General features: G+C 39.0%; 1 protein-coding gene across 5 annotated transcripts in view; it reads right to left on the reverse strand.

Moving 5' to 3' along the window:
- Positions 1-218: 218 nt before the first annotated feature.
- SEC23A (SEC23 homolog A, COPII coat complex component) overlaps positions 219-20,133 on the reverse strand; it is a 53,105-nt gene continuing 33,190 nt past the window's right edge. For 4 of the 5 annotated variants that reach the window (XM_044765536.2, XM_044765535.2, XM_014844112.3 and 1 more), the window contains exons 15-20: positions 17,728-17,805; positions 15,331-15,492; positions 13,078-13,164; positions 11,072-11,227; positions 9,301-9,366; positions 219-1,643 (exon numbers count right to left, since the gene is read on the reverse strand). In XM_044765536.2, coding sequence (XP_044621471.1) covers positions 1,554-1,643; positions 9,301-9,366; positions 11,072-11,227; positions 13,078-13,164; positions 15,331-15,492; positions 17,728-17,805 — 639 coding nt within the window. In that variant the 3' untranslated portion in view covers positions 219-1,553. Of the gene's footprint in view, positions 1,644-9,300; positions 9,367-11,071; positions 11,228-12,358; positions 12,941-13,077; positions 13,165-15,330; positions 15,493-17,727; positions 17,806-20,133 lie in introns of those variants that run through there. The other variant, XM_070504284.1, reaches the window with a different exon arrangement.

Consider the following 20,133-nt stretch of genomic DNA (forward strand, 5'->3'; position numbering starts at 1 on the left):
TGATGAAAATGTTCTAAAACTATGGTGATAGTTATACAACTCTGCGAATATTCTAAAAACCAGCGAGCTGTACATTTATATGGGTATGTGAATTATCTCTCAATAAAACCGTTATTTTAAAAAAATTAATAACTTTTTAATCCACTAACAGATTTTATAAACGCTCTAATTTTATATTAGGCTTCTCAGGCTTTTCTAGATTTCAAAATAAGCAGGAAAACAGAAGAAAAAGTATATTTTATTGGTATTTAGGCTTAGCACAGTTCAATTTAAATAAAATGGAACAGAGCAACTTATTTAATCTAACTGAATCTAACATATAAACAATTTTTTAGGTTCCCGTGTCTCACCTCCTATGATTGTGTTCATGCAAGTACAATCGTCAGCCCGCCCTCTGGAGCAGCTGTCAGAGCACCACCTTTATCTGCAGTACTTGATGTAAATTTCACTGCCAAACACACCCGGCTTTAGCAATGTAAACATCTGCTACAAGTAAACTTTAAAGGTAAAAGTGAATGATACTAATGAATAAATCAACACAGAACTGAGCATCGCCACATGATGTAATTCAACAAAATATCATATAACACTGTTTCAATAAGAACCACAGCTTAATAAATTTCACAAAGTGGAAGCAGAAACAAAAAGTGATGTGTAAACTCCCAAAATAGTGTTAAAATACTGAAAGCTATAATGTAAAATTTAGCTCAGAAAAACAAGGGGCAACAACAAAACCATGCACTAAAAACCAATTTGGGTTTAGTAGTTACAACAGCCCCTTTACTATAAAGCCTTTCTAAAATGCACTCTCACAAAATGGTTTATTTTCTATCTCCTTTTTTGAAAAAATTATCAAGCTTAATCACATAAGTTGGGTACTTTGTGGGAATTTCACATTTATTATCACTTGTGGGATTGTTACCCAAAAAAACTTTCCATCTCTAAACTATTTTTCCAAGTGACCAAAAACATTAAATTATCTTCATGAAAATTACCATATATAAAGTCAAATGATTCCTAAACAAATCATCATAAAAATAAATCTGCCCTAACAGAATAAGTACAGAAAAGGTGTATATCTAAGTGCTGAAGATCACAGAAAAATATTCAATGAATAGGCAAAAATGTTCACCTGATTTTATCACTACTGTTGATGATTTTGTTTATTTCTGGTTAAAATTAAGAAACACGTTTCAAAAAGTCAGCAAGGACATTCAGTGCCACTTTGGATCTGTCTGCAATATACAAATGCGTTATGTCTCTATAGTACAGGCAGAATCTATTTTTACTCTTTAATATAATTAAGTTATAAAGACTTCAAATTTCTAAAACCAGTTATAATACTGTGAAAAGCAAAACAAATTTGTTCTTATTGCTCTTATATTCCAGCTTAGCCGACAAATGTGAACATTTTCCCATATGTTGCCTCAAACCATACTAATACAAAAAGAGTAGAGAGATCTCTCTGTTGGTTTCCACAGATGAACTGAAAAATGAAAAAAATGAAATTGAAATATTATTTCGTCTGAAGTGTCCTTAATATGTTGAGCATTTCAAGCAGCACTTGACACAGCAAGTTTCTTCAAGTGATCCATGAACACTTGTAAACTAACATCATCTGTGAGAATAGGTGCTCCAGACTCCTAGAGGAAAAGATATTTGTTATGATTAAAACATAGGGTGATACCTTAAAATGTGTAAGCAACTGTTTAAGACAGACAAGGAAATCACTTTAGGCAGAATAATGCCCATGCTCCTGTTGTATAACAAAGAATCTGACTGGCCTTTGTCCCTGATTCCTGAGAGACAAACTCTGTGTCTTTGGAATTCCCTAATAGCGGTGTCTTTGTGATTCACGAGCCCCTCAGATCACACCTGAGTTTATGCTATGAGATGACCTGACTCAGGACGGGGCCAGTCACCAGGAAGAGCACGCATGTGATCAGCGGGCTGGAGCTTTAAGACAGCCTGACTCCGGGGAGGGGTACAGGGCGCTGGTGATTCAGTCAACCACACCGACGACGTAAAGACACGAAAAGGAAAAGATACCAAAGCTCAGGGGAGCTTCCTGTTTGACAAAGACATCAATGTGCTAGGAGGGTAGTGCACCAGGATTCCATGGGGACCCTCCCAGACCTCACTCTGTCTCTTCATTTAGCTGGTCCTAATTTGCAACTTTTATAATAAAACTGTAAGCATAAATAGAATGCTCTCCTGAGTTCTATGAGTTGTTCTAATGAATTATCAAACCTGAGGGGGTCAGGGGAACCACACACTCACACTCACACACTCACACACAGATTGGTAGCTAGCTGGTCAGAAGTGCGGGTAGCCTGGGATTCCACTTGAAGCTGGCATCTGAAGCGTGGGCAATCCTGTGGACCATCACGTCCTTTAGCCTGTGGGGTCTGCACTAACCCCAAGCGGTCAGCGTCAAATGCATACTGCAGTTTACCAACCACTGGAATAGCTCCACACCCAACCTAACCTCTAAAGTAGTAAAGTGTTCATTTGTCTGCAATGACTTAGTGCTTTCATCACTCCTAGGGAATAAGTCTCCCTTGGGGAGATTACTGCTGCCTGTGTATTACCAAAATAAAATTCTAATTGCACATATTTTACCAAAAACACCAGCTGGAAGGAAGCAAATTTATATCATTTTTTAAATAAACTATGCTAATAAGTTTTCATGCAAGCCATTTTAGTTGATTTCTATAGGCTCCAATAATTAACAAGAGTTAGGAAAAATTCCTAATTTCTCTTTTAATAAAACCTGTGTTGACAGAATGACCCTGGTAATCCCATCCACTAATAATATTTTAATGCAGCAAGAAAAAGATTTCTAGAAGATTTTACAGCTGAATTTTAAAAGTTTTCACCTGATACTCAAGTTCTTGTTTATCAGTAAATATAAAAAGCCTAAAACATGGAAATTAAGTAATTTTCAGAGGAGATCAACAAGTTAGAGGCCAATGCAAGAGGAGAATTTACAGCTCTTGAGGTTCTGTTCTGGCCCCTAGCTCTCCTGAATGAAGGGAAGTCAGTTTTACCACGTGATTTCATATGTTAACTCATAGGAACTGGAAAAACTTGAGAATGAAGGGAGACGACAGCACGGGGATTGGAAGCTGCGAGCGTGGAGCTAGACTGCCCGGGCTCAAATGCTGGCTCTGCCCCTCACCGCCTGCGGGACGGAGGAAGTGAGCCAGCCTCTCCGAGTCTTAGCTTCCCAGTCTGTATAGTAAGGGTAACAACGAGACCTACTTCACATGGTAATTATAATGATTCAGTGAGTTAAACTGTAACGCAAACAGAACAAGACCTGGCACACACTGTAGGCACACATGTTTTAGCTCTTATTATTCCTCTTGAAAAATCTATTATTCTATAATAATGAAATATTTTCCTTATACATTCATAGTTAACACAGAGAAGCAAAGTTTTCAAAACTGTAACAAATAATAAACTGTAATAACTAATAATAACTGTAACAAACTAATAGTAACTGGTAGCTCTTGCTTTTTTCTTCCTGTAACTATACCTAATTTTTTTTCATTTACAGGTTTTTCACCTCAATTAACCTAATCCCAGATCTATTTCTCCTAGTCAAGACGAAATATATATGGATTTTCTAATTTATATACTGCAGAGATCTTATTCAAAATTATAAATACTAATGCTCAACTTGATCTTATCGAAAATTTGCAGGTGATTGATCTCCGTTTTTCAAGTGCACCCTTTTCCTCTTTAAAGGATGGGTAGGATGAGGCAGAAGGAGCCAGGCTCGCTGGCTCTCAGTGCCCGAAGCTGCCGCGAGAGGCCTGAGCCCGGCACAGCGCAGTGCTGCAGTGCTGCCCTCTGCAGGCCATCCGTGGACAACACTTACTGGGAACCTGACTGCTGACAGAAAGAAAACTAAGGTATCAGATTCCATAATTTTTAGTAAAATGCTTGGCTACCAAGTTAACTCCCTAAATTGCAATCATCAATTTAGCTTAATGAGTAAAAATTCAGATTCTAGAGTCAGACTGGCCTAGGTTCAAATCTGGACCCTGCCACAGTTTAGCATGTAAGTTACTTCCTCTTCTGAAAACAGGGTTAATAGCACCCACCTCATAGAAGTGTTTTAATAATTAAATAGGGATGCATAAAAAGCGTAGCAAAGTGACCAAAACATAGTACAGATTCAGTTTATTAGTTATTATGATTATTATCTATGAAAATATTAACATAATTTCTCCTAGCAAAATCATAGATCAAGAAAGACTTTGGGGCTCTTGTTTCTGCCTTTGATGCCTTTACTTCCAGGCGGTAATAATTAAACTTCCAAGTTTAAAATAGCATTTTTTTTCCTATTTGAAACATCTGTAGGGAGAGACTTTTTTTCCATTGATAACAAGGGAAACTAATAGCTAACATTTACTGAGTACTACTGTGCACATCAAGCAGGTATTATTAAACTCTCTAACAGATAAGGAAGCAAAGGCCAAGAGAAGTTAAGTAACTTGCAGGGTCTACATTTCCAACTACCAGCCCCGAATGAAGCCTCTCCATATTTTACAACTCGACAAGGTCTTCACTGTATAAGCCTACCAACTACATCTCCACGTTGTAATTTAAACCCAGAAAAATGAGGAACAATTCATTATTTCCATGAACTAAACCACACTTCGTTAATGCAGAAATTCAGCCACAAAGAGGTAACTTTTATTTCGTCTGCCTAAGGTAGGCTCCCAGAATTTTGTCAATGGAATTATGTGAAGGACAACAGTCAGCTGGAGGGGAAGAGCTACCCCCTTTAGAAAAGGATTTGTGTCTTCCACGCACAAAGCCTAGTCCACCAGAGCCCTGCCCCCAGGCATTGCTTCCTAACATTGAGGATGTCAGGCTGTCTGACACAGCCAGCTCCACTCACCTGTTACTCACCTGGCCCCTAGGGGTATCGGATATGTGAGCTGACAATCACTATCACAAAGTCTCCCTTAACCTCCCCTTCTCCATAGTGATAGACTGACATTTCCATGAACTTTATTTACTGGTGCTCCTTTTCTACCTTCTTGCAATTTTCTTCTTAACTAAGTCTAAGTCTCTCTTAAGTCGTGGGATCCAGAACTGAAACCACTACTCAGCTGACTAGAGTTAAGCATAATGGAAAGGCTGATTCATGGTACATTCTGTACTCTTAACCTCCACATCACAAGATTATAGCTGGCTTTTTGTCCCCCCAGCAAGTGGCAGAGGGTGGGGTGATGCTGAGGATGTAAATGTGGACGCAGTACACGGGCACGCATTCTTTCTCTCACAGATGCTACAGACCCTTTCCACACCTTCCAAGATTAAGCTCCTCTCCTTGCTATAAAAACCTCCTCACCTTTCAGGACTTTAAGACCTTGGGTTCAATTTACTTATCTGTATCACAAAACCTCTTTAACTGCTAACCACCTCCACAGACCTCCCACATACTCTAAGCTGTTCTCTTGTCCATATCTATTATATTCAATATATGCTACGTTTAAGGTATTGTGGAAAGTCGAAAATGAAAATGACACAGTTCTTGCCCTCAAGTAATTTATAATCTAACAGGAGAAATAAGTGCCATCAGAAATGGCTGCAAAAAGGGGATGAAGGAAGAGGAATGTTACACATATCCAGTTATGCAATCATAAGAAAGGTTTCATGGAGTCAGTGAACTTTGAACTCTGCCTTGAGGGATGACTACGACGTGGCCAAGTGGTGACAGGGATGAAGTCAGACATGGGAACATGCTCAGTGTATTCAAAGTGGAGTGAAAAGTTCAGTTTGGCTAAAAAGACTAAATACTAGCTAAAAGTAGATCACGTTATTTGGATCATACTATAGGGGACCCTCAACAGCAATATAAAGGGTTTTTATGTAATTCAACAGGGGCTTTTCAAGACTTCTAGGCAGGGCTCTGACTTAGAACTGCTTTAGGGAGACCAGTCTGGCCAGTGCCAAAATGGAGGAAAGGGCTGAAGCCCTGAGGCCAGTCAGCAGGTAATTCCAACCTTCCACGTGAATAAGAAACAGGGTTCGACCTTGGTGAGTGACAGGGAAGGAGGGAGTGGACGGGGAAATAGATCAAGCCACTGGTGAATAAATAGGGGCAGATGGGATGCAATGTAAACGACTAAAATTCCAAGGCTTGAGAACTGAGAGCTCAGCGATGGCCTCTGTAAGAAGAGGAAAGTCAGGAAGAACAAGATAGTGCAAAAGAGACACGTTCAAGTTGGGGCACGCTGCCTCTGAAACGTCTACAGCAAACAAGTGATGCACAGCAGGCAGTTAGAGAAATCCAAGACTGGCTCAACGTGGCGCCAGAACAAAGACGGAGATGTGCAAGTTAGCCTCAGATGAAAGCTGAGGCAGAGGAGTGGATGCCATCACCCAGAGAAAAAGTGAATGTAGAGATATCAGGGCAAAATTTCGAGGCACCTCTGCAATCAAAGGGACGGGACCTTAATTCCAATTATCGCTTCATTTATCTTCTACTCGCCTGGACCTGAGTCAGCTGTTCAGCATTGCTCTAAATTATTCTACGCCCTTGAATGTGTCCATCTCTTATCTCCACACCTAAATTACCCCAAGTCTTTCATCTTTGATGCAATGCTTGAACTACAAAGCATGGTGAAAGAATATTATGGAAGCACACTCTGGAAACTGTCAGTAAATAAAATGGGCCCTCACCACTGCTGTAAAAGCCTTTTATTCATCCTCTGTTGAGTTCTCATATTCCTTATAGCTGTCTGTAATCTTTTCTATTTTCTAGTCTTTAACTCCAGCATTTCTCACTCTCAGCAAACAATCTTCTATTACTGAAAAGAAACAGCAATGATCTAATGTGAGCTTTCACTCCAGCTCAAAATCCTTCTGTCTTTGCCCTTCTTCTCACCCTTCACTTAGGCGCTTGTGCAGAAAGAAATGTCCTGCCTCCTTACCAGTACTTGACTCCCACACACTATACACCATAGGGCTCGTGACCACACTGCCTCCTCTCCAGGATCTTAAACACCTACAAGCTGCTCTTCGGTGTCTCTCCCATATTAGCTCCTTACACTTGGTCTACAAATAAGTTCAGTGTCCTTACCCTTATAACAATCGTCCTTCTATCCTACTCTTCAAACACAGGGAACTTTTGCAAAAAAATCGTTTATACTTACAACCTCCACTTCTTTACCACCCACTAATTCTTTACACTCTCTCTTCTGCTCAAGCACTATATTAAGACTGCTAACCAAAGGCCATCAATGACCTCCTAGTCGTCAAGTCATCTACCTTTTTTCAGTCTTCATCCTCTTCCAAGCGTCTGCAGCATCTCAGTGTGTGTTACCCCGTCCTCTTCCTTCCAAAAAGTCCTCCCTCACCTATTACCACATGGTGTTCTTTTCACTTTCTTCCACTTCTCTGCTTATTTATAAGATACTCCTACACTTGGACTGCCTCAAGCCTCCATCTCACCCCTCTTTGGCCCCTCTGCTCTCCTGGACGAGCACCCACCGTGACGACTGTAAGTACCCCCTCTCCACAGTCCACCGTCACTGCTCTCCTGGACGAGCACCCACCATGACGACTGTAAGTACCCCCTCTCCACAGTCCACCGTCACTGCTCTCCTGGACGAGCACCCACCGTGACGACTGTAAGTGTCCCCTCTCCACAGCCCACCGTCACTGCCCTGCCGATTGCCGAAGCCACACATTTCCTGTCCGCCCTCCCACTTCCTGGCACATGGTCTCCTGCTTACCCAGCTCAAAACCCCAAATTACCATGTTCTCCCTTAACTATTTATTGTTTAAAAATTAAAGCCTAAGAAAAGTTGAGAGAGAAGTACAATGAACAGCCACATACTCTAGACCTAAATTACTGAGTAACATTGTCACATTTATTTTACGTTTCTACATATTTTTCCTTTTCTTTTTCTTCTCCTTGTTGAATCATTTCTGCAAGTTGAAGACATCATGACATTTTACCCCCAAACACTTCAGGACAGATCTCCTAAGATCAGAGACAATCTCCTACATAACCACAACACCGTTATCACACTCAAGAAATCTGATAATATGGTACTATCTGACATGTCGCCCATATTCACATTTCACAAACCATCCAAATAATTTATGGCTATTCTCTCCCTTTAATCCAGGATCCAATCAGAACTCAGATTTTGCATATAGCTCTCTTGCCCTGGAGTAACTTTTACTTTCCTGCAACTTCTAACCAAGTCACGCAGTCTACTTTTGAAATATCACCCAAATCTACCCCTTTTCACCATCCTGCCTCCACTCCCTCTCACCTGGATTACTTCAATAGATACAGTTTCAACTACAGACTGCTCCCAATTCATCTTAAGATTCAACTATATTATCTAAGACTCCAATTCGCCCTCTGTCTGAAACCTTCAATAACATTCCACTACTCAAAGACTCAGCTCCTCAGTCCCCGAAGTGGCAGTCCCTGACATGGTACAATGCAGCTCCAGCTGTCAGTCCTACTAGTTGTCCCTACATGTACTCTGTACCTTAGCCCATACAAACCTCTACCCAGAATTCCCCTCCTCATGTAATTTCCACTTATTGAAATAAAAGCCATTCCACGAGGAAATGGCCCTTTTCTGAGCTCTTTTCTGACCATAACCCTCTCCTGCTGCCCCAGGTGACCTCCTCCCCTCTCCCTCTTCTAACCTCTCTAATACTTCACATCTTTCTATAACACATGTCTCATTCTGCCTTGTATTTTAATTACTTAGGTAAGCATCTTATCTCTAATCCTAGAAGACAGGTTCTTCACAGGCATGGACAATCGCTGTGTACCCTAAAGTACCAATACAGAGTGCTGTACATTGTACGCTCAGTAAACATGGTTACACTGTACCAAGAGGTAGGACTTCTAACAAATTGAAATATACTAATAATCATTTCCAAGCCTCCAGCCTCTCCCATGCAACTGCAATCCCTGACGTCTCCTGGCTTACTGTGACCTTCTGTGCTTCCTGGTGCAGCATTAAGCTTAAATCATCACTTCCTATCTTATTATACACTTTACTGATTTTTTTCCTCAAGCGTGTGGGGCTAAACATGAAATATGAAAGCATTCTATTTGATATGATCACTTTTTTATTTTCTATGGTGCCACCAAACACTAATTCTATTTTCTACTCTTATTTTTTCATTACTTTTCCAACAGAAATTGTTACCAAATATGTAGGAAAAAATGTAGCTCTCACTAAAATAACAAACTATAAATACACAAAGAAATAATTTGCAAGACCTGCTATTTACACTTACCTGTCCCCAGGCATACATATTATTATGAGTCTGTGAAGGGTTCACTTTTGAAAGCAGGAAACGGGCCTTAAAAGCAAAGAAGAAATAACATTATCCATCAAAAATAGATTTAGTCAACATAAGCTGAACAAATACACTATGCCACCTAAAATCAATTTTATTTAATATGTTTTGGTAAAATTAATTTTATTAAAATGTAACTTTTAAAAAAATAAACTAAATTTTGAAATATGTAGGCCACTCTATGTTATAAATAACAAATTCATCCTCTTCTCCCCAATCCATACATTCATAACATTAATAACAAATAATAAATTGTTGAGCGCAAAACTCAGCATGTAAAAATTATGTGTGCAACAATTATGACAAGGTTAGTGTGAAATTTAAAACAGCTGGTCTGAAACATCATCAGAGGTTTGAAGTTCCAAAAAATGATAAAAATAAAAGCCACGAAAATCTATATATTCTGTTAGTTTAAACAATGACTCTCAAAGTTTTTTAAACTATAGCCCACTCTATGAGACAACTTACCCAACATTCTACCTATCTATCCACTACACCTTATCATCACGAAAATAACCAGACTAAAAGAGGAAAATAGCACTACACACGGGGAGAAATCAATGAGAACCAGTCATCAGTTATTATTTCATATTGGAAGAACACAGGGAGTCCTAGCTTCTGAAATTTAGTACCATACAAAATCTTTTCTACTCTGTAAGTAAACAGTTGAACACAAGAACGCTGGCTGTAGAGTCAGAAGACCTGGATTCCAATCAGCTCCTCCGTTGACTGTATTTCCTTGGCCACAAGTAACCTAAGACTCAGTTTTATTATCCGTAAAATGGAGATAACACTTGGACTGTTGTGAGGATCAAATGAGATAGGTGTGTAAAGTGCTAACAATCAGCTTTGCAAATTCTCAACACCTGGTAGCTGCTATTATAAATAGAGCAAAACCCTAATAACAACTGCTATCATTTCTGACTAACAGCGACCGGTGTGTACGACCTACTTTGTAAGAGTGTGCCAGGCACGAGGGATACAGCAGTAAACACAGCACGGTCCCGGCCTTCAAGGAGCAAGTGAAACAAACTTACAACAACCTATAATTAATTTATTATAACTTGGATATGAATTACAAGAGTGAAGTAAAAACTGTTTCAAGAGTGTATCTTAAGGGGTCGTAACCTAGACTTCTGAAAGGCCCAAAAGGGCCTTGTGTATATATACATGTTTCTTATTTAACCTTCATAATTCTAAAAACCACAAAGCCTTTTTACAATACCATAATGCTTTCCTATTACATGACACTTTCTAGAAAGCTGGAAAAATAGAATGAGGAAAACAGAAAAAATTATGTTACCACAAACTTCATATTACTAGACTTTATCAGTAAACAAATGACTTTAAGAGAAAAGCACACTAAGTTATTTCCCAAGCTGTTCATGTCCTCTTCCTTAACCGAAGCTGGCTTACCACCTTAATGCCGTCTTGGCTCTGTTACGAGAGCTGGGCTGGAGACAGAAAATGGGAGAAGCAGCCAGCTTTAGGCAACTAGTCAATAATCTTATTGCTCTGATCTTAAAGCTAAGGCAAAAAGCAAGCAGGCCTTCCCTAGATACCTTCTCCCGCCCATCTCCTTCCTCCTTCACTTGCCTGGTGAAGCAGACTATTCAAATTGAACTCAGAAGGCCAGCAGGAATAACTCGTTGCAAAACTAGCAACAAACACACGCGCATGTGTGTGCACACGCACGCAGAGGCCTCACCTGGCTGCCCCCATGTTCAGTGTCGATGTATCTCGGCATTGGAAACCTGGAGTGAAGAATCTCCTGTGCGTCATCCACAGGGGCTTGCAGAAGGTGGCGGAAATTTTCATATTCTGGCATGTCCTGGTATCCTGACTTGCGCCACTGCGCTATGGTCTAATTTTAAAACAATTAAAGGAATTACTATTTTTAATTTCTTGCCTATCCAAAAATTTTAGCAGAAGATGTTTTTCAAAGTAAGTAATCTTCAGAAAATAAGAAAATTATAGAACATTATTCCATTTATCTCAACTTTTTAAGTTAAGAATACTAATTTCAGAATTCTTGAGTAAAAAGATGCAAAATTAGGATATTTCTTCTCCTTTAAAAAGAAAAAGAAAAAATAATTAAGCAAGGAAATTTTCAAAACACTATGCTTATCAATTAATGTTAGTTAAAAGCTATCTACCCAAGCTTATAATAAATGAAGGGAATTTTTGTTACAGAAGATTTCCCAGAGACTTCAAAATTAATGACCTACTATTATGAAGTCTTTACCAACAGAATTCCATTCTGGAAAGATATATAAACATAAAAACTTTAATAACAATATCAATAATATTATAAAGATAATATACCTGTAGAAGAGCATCTGAATCAATTCTTTTACTAAGGTAAATGCCTCTGAAAACCACGTAATTAAATTATCCAAAAATTTGAACCTGGCTTGGTTTCTAAGTTACCTGACTCAGTCAATGTATACTCTATATCACTTTATATCTCTGTATTTAATAGAGGAACAGCCATCTGCACTTCGAATTTCTCCTTTAAACACATTAATAAGCTATTTGAAGAAACGAACATTAGCAAAAAAAAAAAAACTAGCTCTGTCATATTACAGGCATTATTCTTAAAAAGCAAAGGGCATTAGTAACTGGTATCAATTAAAAATAACAATCAATAAGTCTTTTTAAAGTCCTGGATAAAATACTTAAAGGATATTTTGAGGAACACCTTTACAATTAACAGTGTAAATCTAAAATCATTTCCAAATAAAATGATTGGAAAAATAAATATGCAAAGTTCCAGAATGCTAGACTACAAGCTTGAGTGTGGGGCTGAGAAGGAAGGACCTCCACACCTTTGGAAGCAGCCAGAGTCCAGGGCTTTCTCACGCGGAGGAAAAAGTGTTAACATCTGGCTGAATGAATAAATGCAGGAACAGAGTTCTGCTAAGCAGCTGGATTAAAGCTTAATGGCTACTCAAATATTCTGCTCTCTTCAATCATTTACCATTCCAATTAATTCAAGTTATAAATTTTAATTCACTTAGGCTTTAAATGAATTTTCAAGATCATGTGGAATTTTTTTTTTAAGTACTTCATGCGAAATACCTTTAAAATGATTACATGAAATAATGAAAATGAAAGCCAACCCACTGACAAAGGCTGAGTCTTCTCAACATCTTCAGGTAAAACCCAAAAGTACAACATGCCAATGTGTACATCAATCCTGTTACTTTCACAACACTACGCTTTGTGTAAAATCCATGTGTCCGATTGCATGGGGACACACGGACTAGATAACCACAGATGAGTCAATTACAAATGAAGTCCAAAAACCTGTAGTAGGAAGAATCACATTTTTTACATATTTTATAAAAATAGAGGGGCAGGCCCGGTGGTGCAGTGGTTAAGTTCACACGTTCCGCTTCAGCGGCCCAGGATTCACAGGTTCAGATCCCGGGTGCAGACATGGCACTGCTTGGCAAGCCATGCTGTGGTAGGCGTCCCACATATAAAGTAGAGGAAGATGGGCATGGATGTTAGCTCAGGGCCAGTCTTCCTCAGCAAAAAGAGGAGGATTGGCAGCAGTTAGCTCAGGGTTAATCTTCCTCAAAAAAAAAAAAGAAATAAAAGTTTATCATAGAGGAAACACTAGCCATGTAGCAAAAGAGAAAAATGCTTCCATGAATAAAAAGATTTACTGCACCAACGTGCACAGCTTCAAATGCTGTGGAATCTTACCTCGCCATGATAGATCAAAATCTGGAAGAAGGTGTCCATGAGGAGAATGCGATCTGCAAGAATGCTGCTGCTATCAAGAAGAACCGGCTAACGTGAAGAAGAAAACAAGAAAGGAGGAAGAAGGCAAAATAGTTACTAGAAGACACAAAATAGGTCTTTCCAGAATCTGTTAATTTGAATTTTTTAAGTTTTAAATTCATATCACATTATTTAAAACCTCTTGCTATTATGAATTCTCACAGTATATTTCAATTTAATTTTCTGAGAAATCTCTAAACTGAGGTAGCAATTGAAAACCCAAGTCAAGGGGAAATCAAGGATGACTCCTAAGCCTGATGGTGGCACCACTGAATGAGGGGAAAAGCTTGGGAGAGCAAATCTGGAGCAGATAGAAAAGTAGGGACTATGAAATGAAAGGGAGTGGCCTGGCTACTCACATAAATTGGGGTATCTCATGCATGAAGAAGGAAATGAAAGCTATGGGATCACACACATCCCTCAGAGAGCGGGAAGACAGGGAAGCAGCCAGAGCTTGCGCCCTGACACATGCGAGCACTCGGGGCTCTGAAAGGCAGAGGCAGCAACAGCAGACTGAGAAGAACACGCAGGGAGGAGGAGGACAAGCAGCAGGCACTGAGGGGTCAGAGAAGCCCCTGGCACAGGTGTTCAAGGGGAGTCCTCACTAGGTAAACACCACTGAGAGCTCTGGCAAGACATAGGATGCTGGTGGCCTTGATAAGAGTTGTTTCCATTAAATGTTGGGGACAAGAGTCTGACGGATATAGGTTAAGATGAGAATGTGAGATGAGAAAGTATAGACAACAAATAACTTTTCTGAGTTTAGCTATGACCAGGACCAAAAAAAATAGAGTGGCAATTAGAGAAAAATGTGAGGTCCAGGGGTTTTTTGTTTGTTTTAACATGAGTGCTATTAAAGTTTCTGCTGGAGAGAAAGTGATGATGCAGGAAACAAACAAGATTCTCCAAAAGCAAAGCCTTAAGAAAATGAAGCTAGGGGGCGGGCCCCATGGCCGAGTGGTTAAGTTCTCACGCTCCGCTGCAGGGGGCCCAGGGTTTCACTGGTTCGGATCCTGGGCGTGGACATGGTGCAGCTCATCAAGCCATGCTGAGGTGGCGTCCCACATGCCATAACTAGAGGGAGCCACAGCAAAAAATATACAACTATGTACCAGGGGCTTTGGTGAGAAAAAGGAAAAAAAAATTAAAAAAAAAAAAAAAAAAGAAAATGAAGCTAATGGGATTCACGGATTAAACGGAAAGGTTCGAACTTGACAGGAGCAGGCATGAGCAATGGTAAGTCTCCAATTTTCTTCTAAACACTATTTTACATTTTCCAGATGTCTACAATTTACAGATATTACTACTCTGAAATAAGAATAAAAGTTATTTCTAAAACTTTCTTTCCTGATTCAAAGAACCACAAGACTAAATATATAGCTAACCAACATACTAAAAAATACGTTCACCAGAAAAGCAGAAACTCTGAGACAAATTACTAAAAAAAATGCAGTTAACAAAACAAAACATTTTACCCACTACTTTTTACACAACAGTGAATAAAGGCATCATGAGGGATCATTAACCAATAGATATTATAAAAAAGATTCTCTTTATACTGACCTTTCCCAAAGTACTATTTTCAAATATAGTCATAACACACTTTTAAGTGGTAAAACAGATCATTTTAAGTACAGAATGGAAAAATTGTTTATTTGATAATAGGTTAAAGTCAGCAGGACAGTTTGCCAGAAGTCTAAATGGATGACTTTATCCCTTTTTTAATACACAACTTTATAATCCCCTGTATTTTATATTCAAAAAAGACTAGAGGAGAATGAGATTATATTAAAGCAAGAGGCTCTGCTCAAACACTAAACTCTGGAATAAGTTACAGGTTCTAGAATCACCACCACCTCTGGACACTGTTAAAGACATAAGAATCATAAGCCCTGGAAGATTTAATCAACCAAATGACTGGACAAAATTATCTTAAAAGTTTCTTCCCCTTCATTGTTTTACTATTTTTTTAAATAATTTCCTAGCATGGCTTGCATGGTATCTAGCATACAGTAAGCACTCATAAATATTTTTAAGTGAATATATGATTACCTTAACTATTCTTGAATTAAATTCCTCTATTTAGTAACTACATTTCAAGAAACGCTTAGCTGTTTTCACTTTTTTGATGGTACACATCACAGTAACAAACTAGTGTTTTCCTGCCCCGCTTACCTCTGGCGGCCCACTGAAAGAGTATGCATACAGGATAGGCTGGATCATGATGAGAGACTGCGTCAGATCTTGACGCATAAAATGGTGACGATAATACGAACTCTCATCAGGACTGTTGTTAAAAACTTGCAAGAAAGGAGATCTTCTTAAATGAAACATAAACTACAAGATAAAATGCGTGAGACAGCTTTTACTGATTTTAGTATTGCAACGATATCACAAAAGTTTACTACTATAAAAGCATTTGACAACTATTAAAACGATAAAACAAGTTATAATAACATACTAAATTGTGTTCCTCAGAAAGAACCTTATTCATGATATTTATCAGTTACTTGAAAATGTAATTCAACAACAACAAAAAATTAAAGGAAAAGAGGTGACTCAAAAGGAAAGCAAGAAGAGTTCAGATCTAAGCTACTGAGAGGCTGACGCCAGGTGGCGCACTATCAGCGTTCCTCGTTGTTATTCCTCATCTCCTCAGCCACACTTCTGGGCTTTTTTATTTATCACTCATTACCACCACCAAAAGACTCCTTAGAGAAAATAAAAATAGGTTAAGAGATTGTCTACTTTTTGTATAGCTCCCAGAAATTGCACTGGGAAGGGTCTGCACTGGTTTTAGAAAACAGAACTTACATACACCCACTTGTTTCTTAATATTTAAGGTCTCCCTTATCTCTAAGAAACAGCCTCTAGACTTTGTTTCATTACTCTTTCTCCTCCATTTTCTCCCCTACCACCCACTCCTCACATAAAAGAGATAAAAAAGGGGGAGAGTTAGGCCTGAACGAAGGACAGCTACACGGTCCTTTGATACAATCAATAGGATCAGCTCCTAGGACTCCCTCTGTCTTTCAGTCACTTCTCTCCACTTCCCTCAGCCCTCAGGTCCAAGTGCCAACATGTTGCTCCGGCCTGGGATCACTCCATAGCTCTTCCCAAAACATGCCACTCTCTGAAACTCTCATTCCTTTACTCTTTTCGGGGATTCACAATACACTGAGAGGCGCTCTCATCCCGCACCACTTCAGCCAGTCCTGTTTATTCACAGGAATGCGTAATTGGTAAACCTGGGGTAAATATTTTGGAGATGAAGACCTCCCTTAAATCTAGTCTATGTCATCTTTTAGAAGATTACCAGGCTTTAATAATCCAAAGAAAAAAGCTTTTCTCGTTCCCCTGTTCTCTATTTCCAGAAAAGGGATAAGATGGGATGTCCAGATCTCTCAGAATCTAAAAGCCTAAAGAAGGGCTGGAGTGGGGAGAGGAGAGAAAGAGAGGAAAGTGTGGAGAATTTGGTCAAATACTTAGGCTAAGGCCCTCATTCCCTTTCCAATTAGTTTCTGCTATGAAGATGGGGCCTGAGAATTCCCAAAACAGAAAGGGTTTTGCCTGCCTTCAGACAAGTAGACTCCACCTTTTCCCAGTTCTCCAAAACCTCAGCAGAGGTAGGGAAGTCTCCTTCCATAAACGTCGAGTTTCTATGTGACAGACTAATAAAAGATTTCCCAAAAAAATAAGAGTAGCTCTGAAAAGAAAGTTGAAGCTTTAAAGTTTTCATGGGCAAAAATTAGAATTTCCACATCTCAATATTAATCATCTTTCCAGTCTGAGCAAAAATGCCATCTCTTCTATAAAGATATATCAAACCATCCATTTGGAAGGATTCCTTCAAGTTTTCTTTGAAGTTTGTCGGTCTCTCACAGCATTTTCACATTCTGTTCTCTCTTGTTCATGTCTATTTCACATCTCACCTTTCAAACTGAAAGCTCCTTGATAGTGGGATCCACGTCAGTCACCCTTATTCTCCTAAAGTTCCCTGCACACAGTACTTAGTTGAATAATGATATCTCTATTATTCATTATATAAACATCCTAGCCTTATTAAAACATCAAAATAACACAGAGGGATAGATTTCACTGCCCAAGTGAAAAAGATTCTGAAAGATAAATCAAATTAGCTTCTTTTCTATTCATCTGGTATGTCCCCATAAACCTGTTCTCAGGAGATGATACCACGCAAAGACTAGCTGACCGGTGACATTACTTCAGATGAAGCTCTTCCAGTACCACTGTCATTAGATCCCTTACATCAGACGGAAAGCTAGCCCACCCTCCACCTACATCTACTCCACCACGGTAGGGCTCCAGTGTAAATTTCTCTTCCCCACAAATAAATGACTATTTGCAAGGCCAACATAAAAATACGATATACTTTTCGCTGACTACTCACAGTACACTATTAATTTCTTAGCTATTCCAAAACTTATCTAACCACAAGAATAACCCAGTACAATAGGCTCTCTAACATGAGTGATAAAAGACAATGGGAAAAGTGACACCCAATGGTACTATCAACACTAAGAAAGGAACAGAGACCTTTTATCTACTCACCTGTGGATAAAGGGAGAAAGTTTCTGAAAATCTGAAGGAACTTGGATCATCTTTGTGATACTCTCCAAATTTCTGACACTAAATAAAATAAAATGTGTTAGTAACATATTTCCTGTCATGGAGCTAAATGTGTTGCCTAGACATATTCTATTTTTAAAAAGTTATTACCCTTTAGGAGACAGATACTTGATACAGGATAAAATTGGAATATTACTTACAGACTTACCAAGAGACTGATTACAATCAAACAAACAAACACATCTGAAGCAAGTTTCAGATGCAAATAAAATGTTGCTGCAATACAATAACAACTTCTTAAACTAAGTGTCTCTGATAGGCCTTCAATAATGACAAAAGAGCTCAACACCTGTCTTCTAAGACTCTACCTAAAAAAAAGACAACAGCCAACTGACAGAAAGACGCACTATCAAAATATCACAGTGGCTACAAAAGCAAAGTTGCTGGGATAAACTTTGGCATCCCAGAAACAACACCAAAAAGGAAGAGCTGAGGAAAAGAAAATCAGAGACCAACAGGCAGACCAGTGAAGAAAGAAACACAGAGGCAGAACTGAGAAGGGAAAAAGGAAAGGCAAAAAGCAGTCAGCCCTCCACGACAAGGAGACCCAAGGCATCCAGAAACTGAGCTAATCCCCACAAGAGAGTGCTCAGCACAATAACCGACACCAAGCACTCAGGAAATGACAGCTCCTCCCTCCTTCTCGAGCAAAGTCTCTGCCCTGAAAAGTTGTTACAGTACTTGTGCAACCGGTCTATTTACTGGCAATGTTCATCACAGTAGTTGCAAATGATCAAGAGCAAAAATAACAAGCAAAAACTAACAAAGGGTTCACCGCTACAAGCAGCGCAGGACTTCTGCTGCCTGCAATGTCCAACTATATTATTTGTGCATTTATCTCTGCCTTACAGAGAACATAAAAAAGCATAATTGGTTTGATCATATTTGTTGCTTTCAACAGAAACAATTTCAGAACCCCAGTTATCCAAAGAACAGAAAAGCTATAGTTGTAGAGCTAATCCTCAGAAAACAGACCTGGATATCTGGCAATAAGAGTTTGGCCATCTTTAACGCCCCCTAATTATACTTCACTGGCGAAATTTACAGATTAAGATAATCATCTTCTCTGTCCTGTATGACAGCACTAACTATATGTGGCAATTTAAATTAATTAAAAGTAAATAAAAATCCAGTTCCTCAGTTGCACTAGCCATATTTCAAGTGCTCAACAGCCACCTGTGGGTAGCAGTTCCATAATGGACACATAATAGGCACTTCCACCACTGCAGAAAGTTCTGGACAGTGCTGATCTAGAATATCAAATACACTGAAAAGGTTTTGTGAAAAAGCCAGTGTGTCACAAATTTTCCATAACTATCGATCACATTATATTAAATATACACATTTTAAATTGTGTCTAGAATTCTGTTAAAATAGGGGCCAGCCCTGTGGCCAAGCAGTTATGTTCCCATGCTCCACTTTGGCGGCCCGGGGTTTTTCTTTAATGGCTGCTGCTTTTGGTTTCATGTTAAAAAATCCTTCTGCATCCAAAGGTTAAATATATATTAACTTATTTTTTTACATAGTCTCTACTTTACCACAGACAACAATATAAAATTTGAATAATACATACCTATACAAATTTCTAATCTTCGGGTTACTTCTTTAAAAAATTCTGAATCCTTAACAAATTCCCTAGCATTAAATAATTAATCATGAGGAGTAGTCTTTATTTACAACTCAAGCAAAATACTAATAGAGATGAGAAAAAGACTGAAGCATAAAGGAAATACAGCAAAGATCCACTGTCTGAGTTACTCAGAAGTAACAGGATTGGGCAGATAAAGTAATAGTAATGCATTTTTCTTGAGGAAAACAAGAAGGCTAGCCCTGTCTTTAATTCAGTCACTATTGATGCATCAAGGCAGGCACAGAAAAGGGCTCCAAGGGTCAAAGCCTAACCTCTGTAAGAAAACGTAATGACAAAAGGGGTCACCTTTAAAAACAGCATAACTAAGGTGCTTGGTCCCATTTGGGTCAGCGAGAAAAAACATGGCTGGGGTAAAATTTGCAAGGAAGGGCCCAAGAGTCTTAAACAAGAGAGATTCTTGGGCTGCATCTCGTCAGATGAAGTGTCTATCCACCATGGCTGGCAGCACAGCTAAAGGGAGGATACAATTAGTGCTTAGTGAGTAAATCAAAGGTCATGAAGCTGGACACAAGAAGGACCCAAACAAGAGACTGAGAACAGAGGAGGCAAACCATGTGTTGATCCCAGTATCTTAAGTGATTCTGACCAAGGGGAGCAAGGGCTTATATTAAATGTGGTACCAGCACCGGTTTAGCCATACAATGCCCATCATCTGCAAAAGAGGTTTTAAAAAGTTG

Source organism: Equus asinus, chromosome 2, assembly GCF_041296235.1.
Source record: "Equus asinus isolate D_3611 breed Donkey chromosome 2, EquAss-T2T_v2, whole genome shotgun sequence".
Taxonomy (NCBI): Eukaryota; Metazoa; Chordata; class Mammalia; order Perissodactyla; family Equidae; genus Equus; species Equus asinus.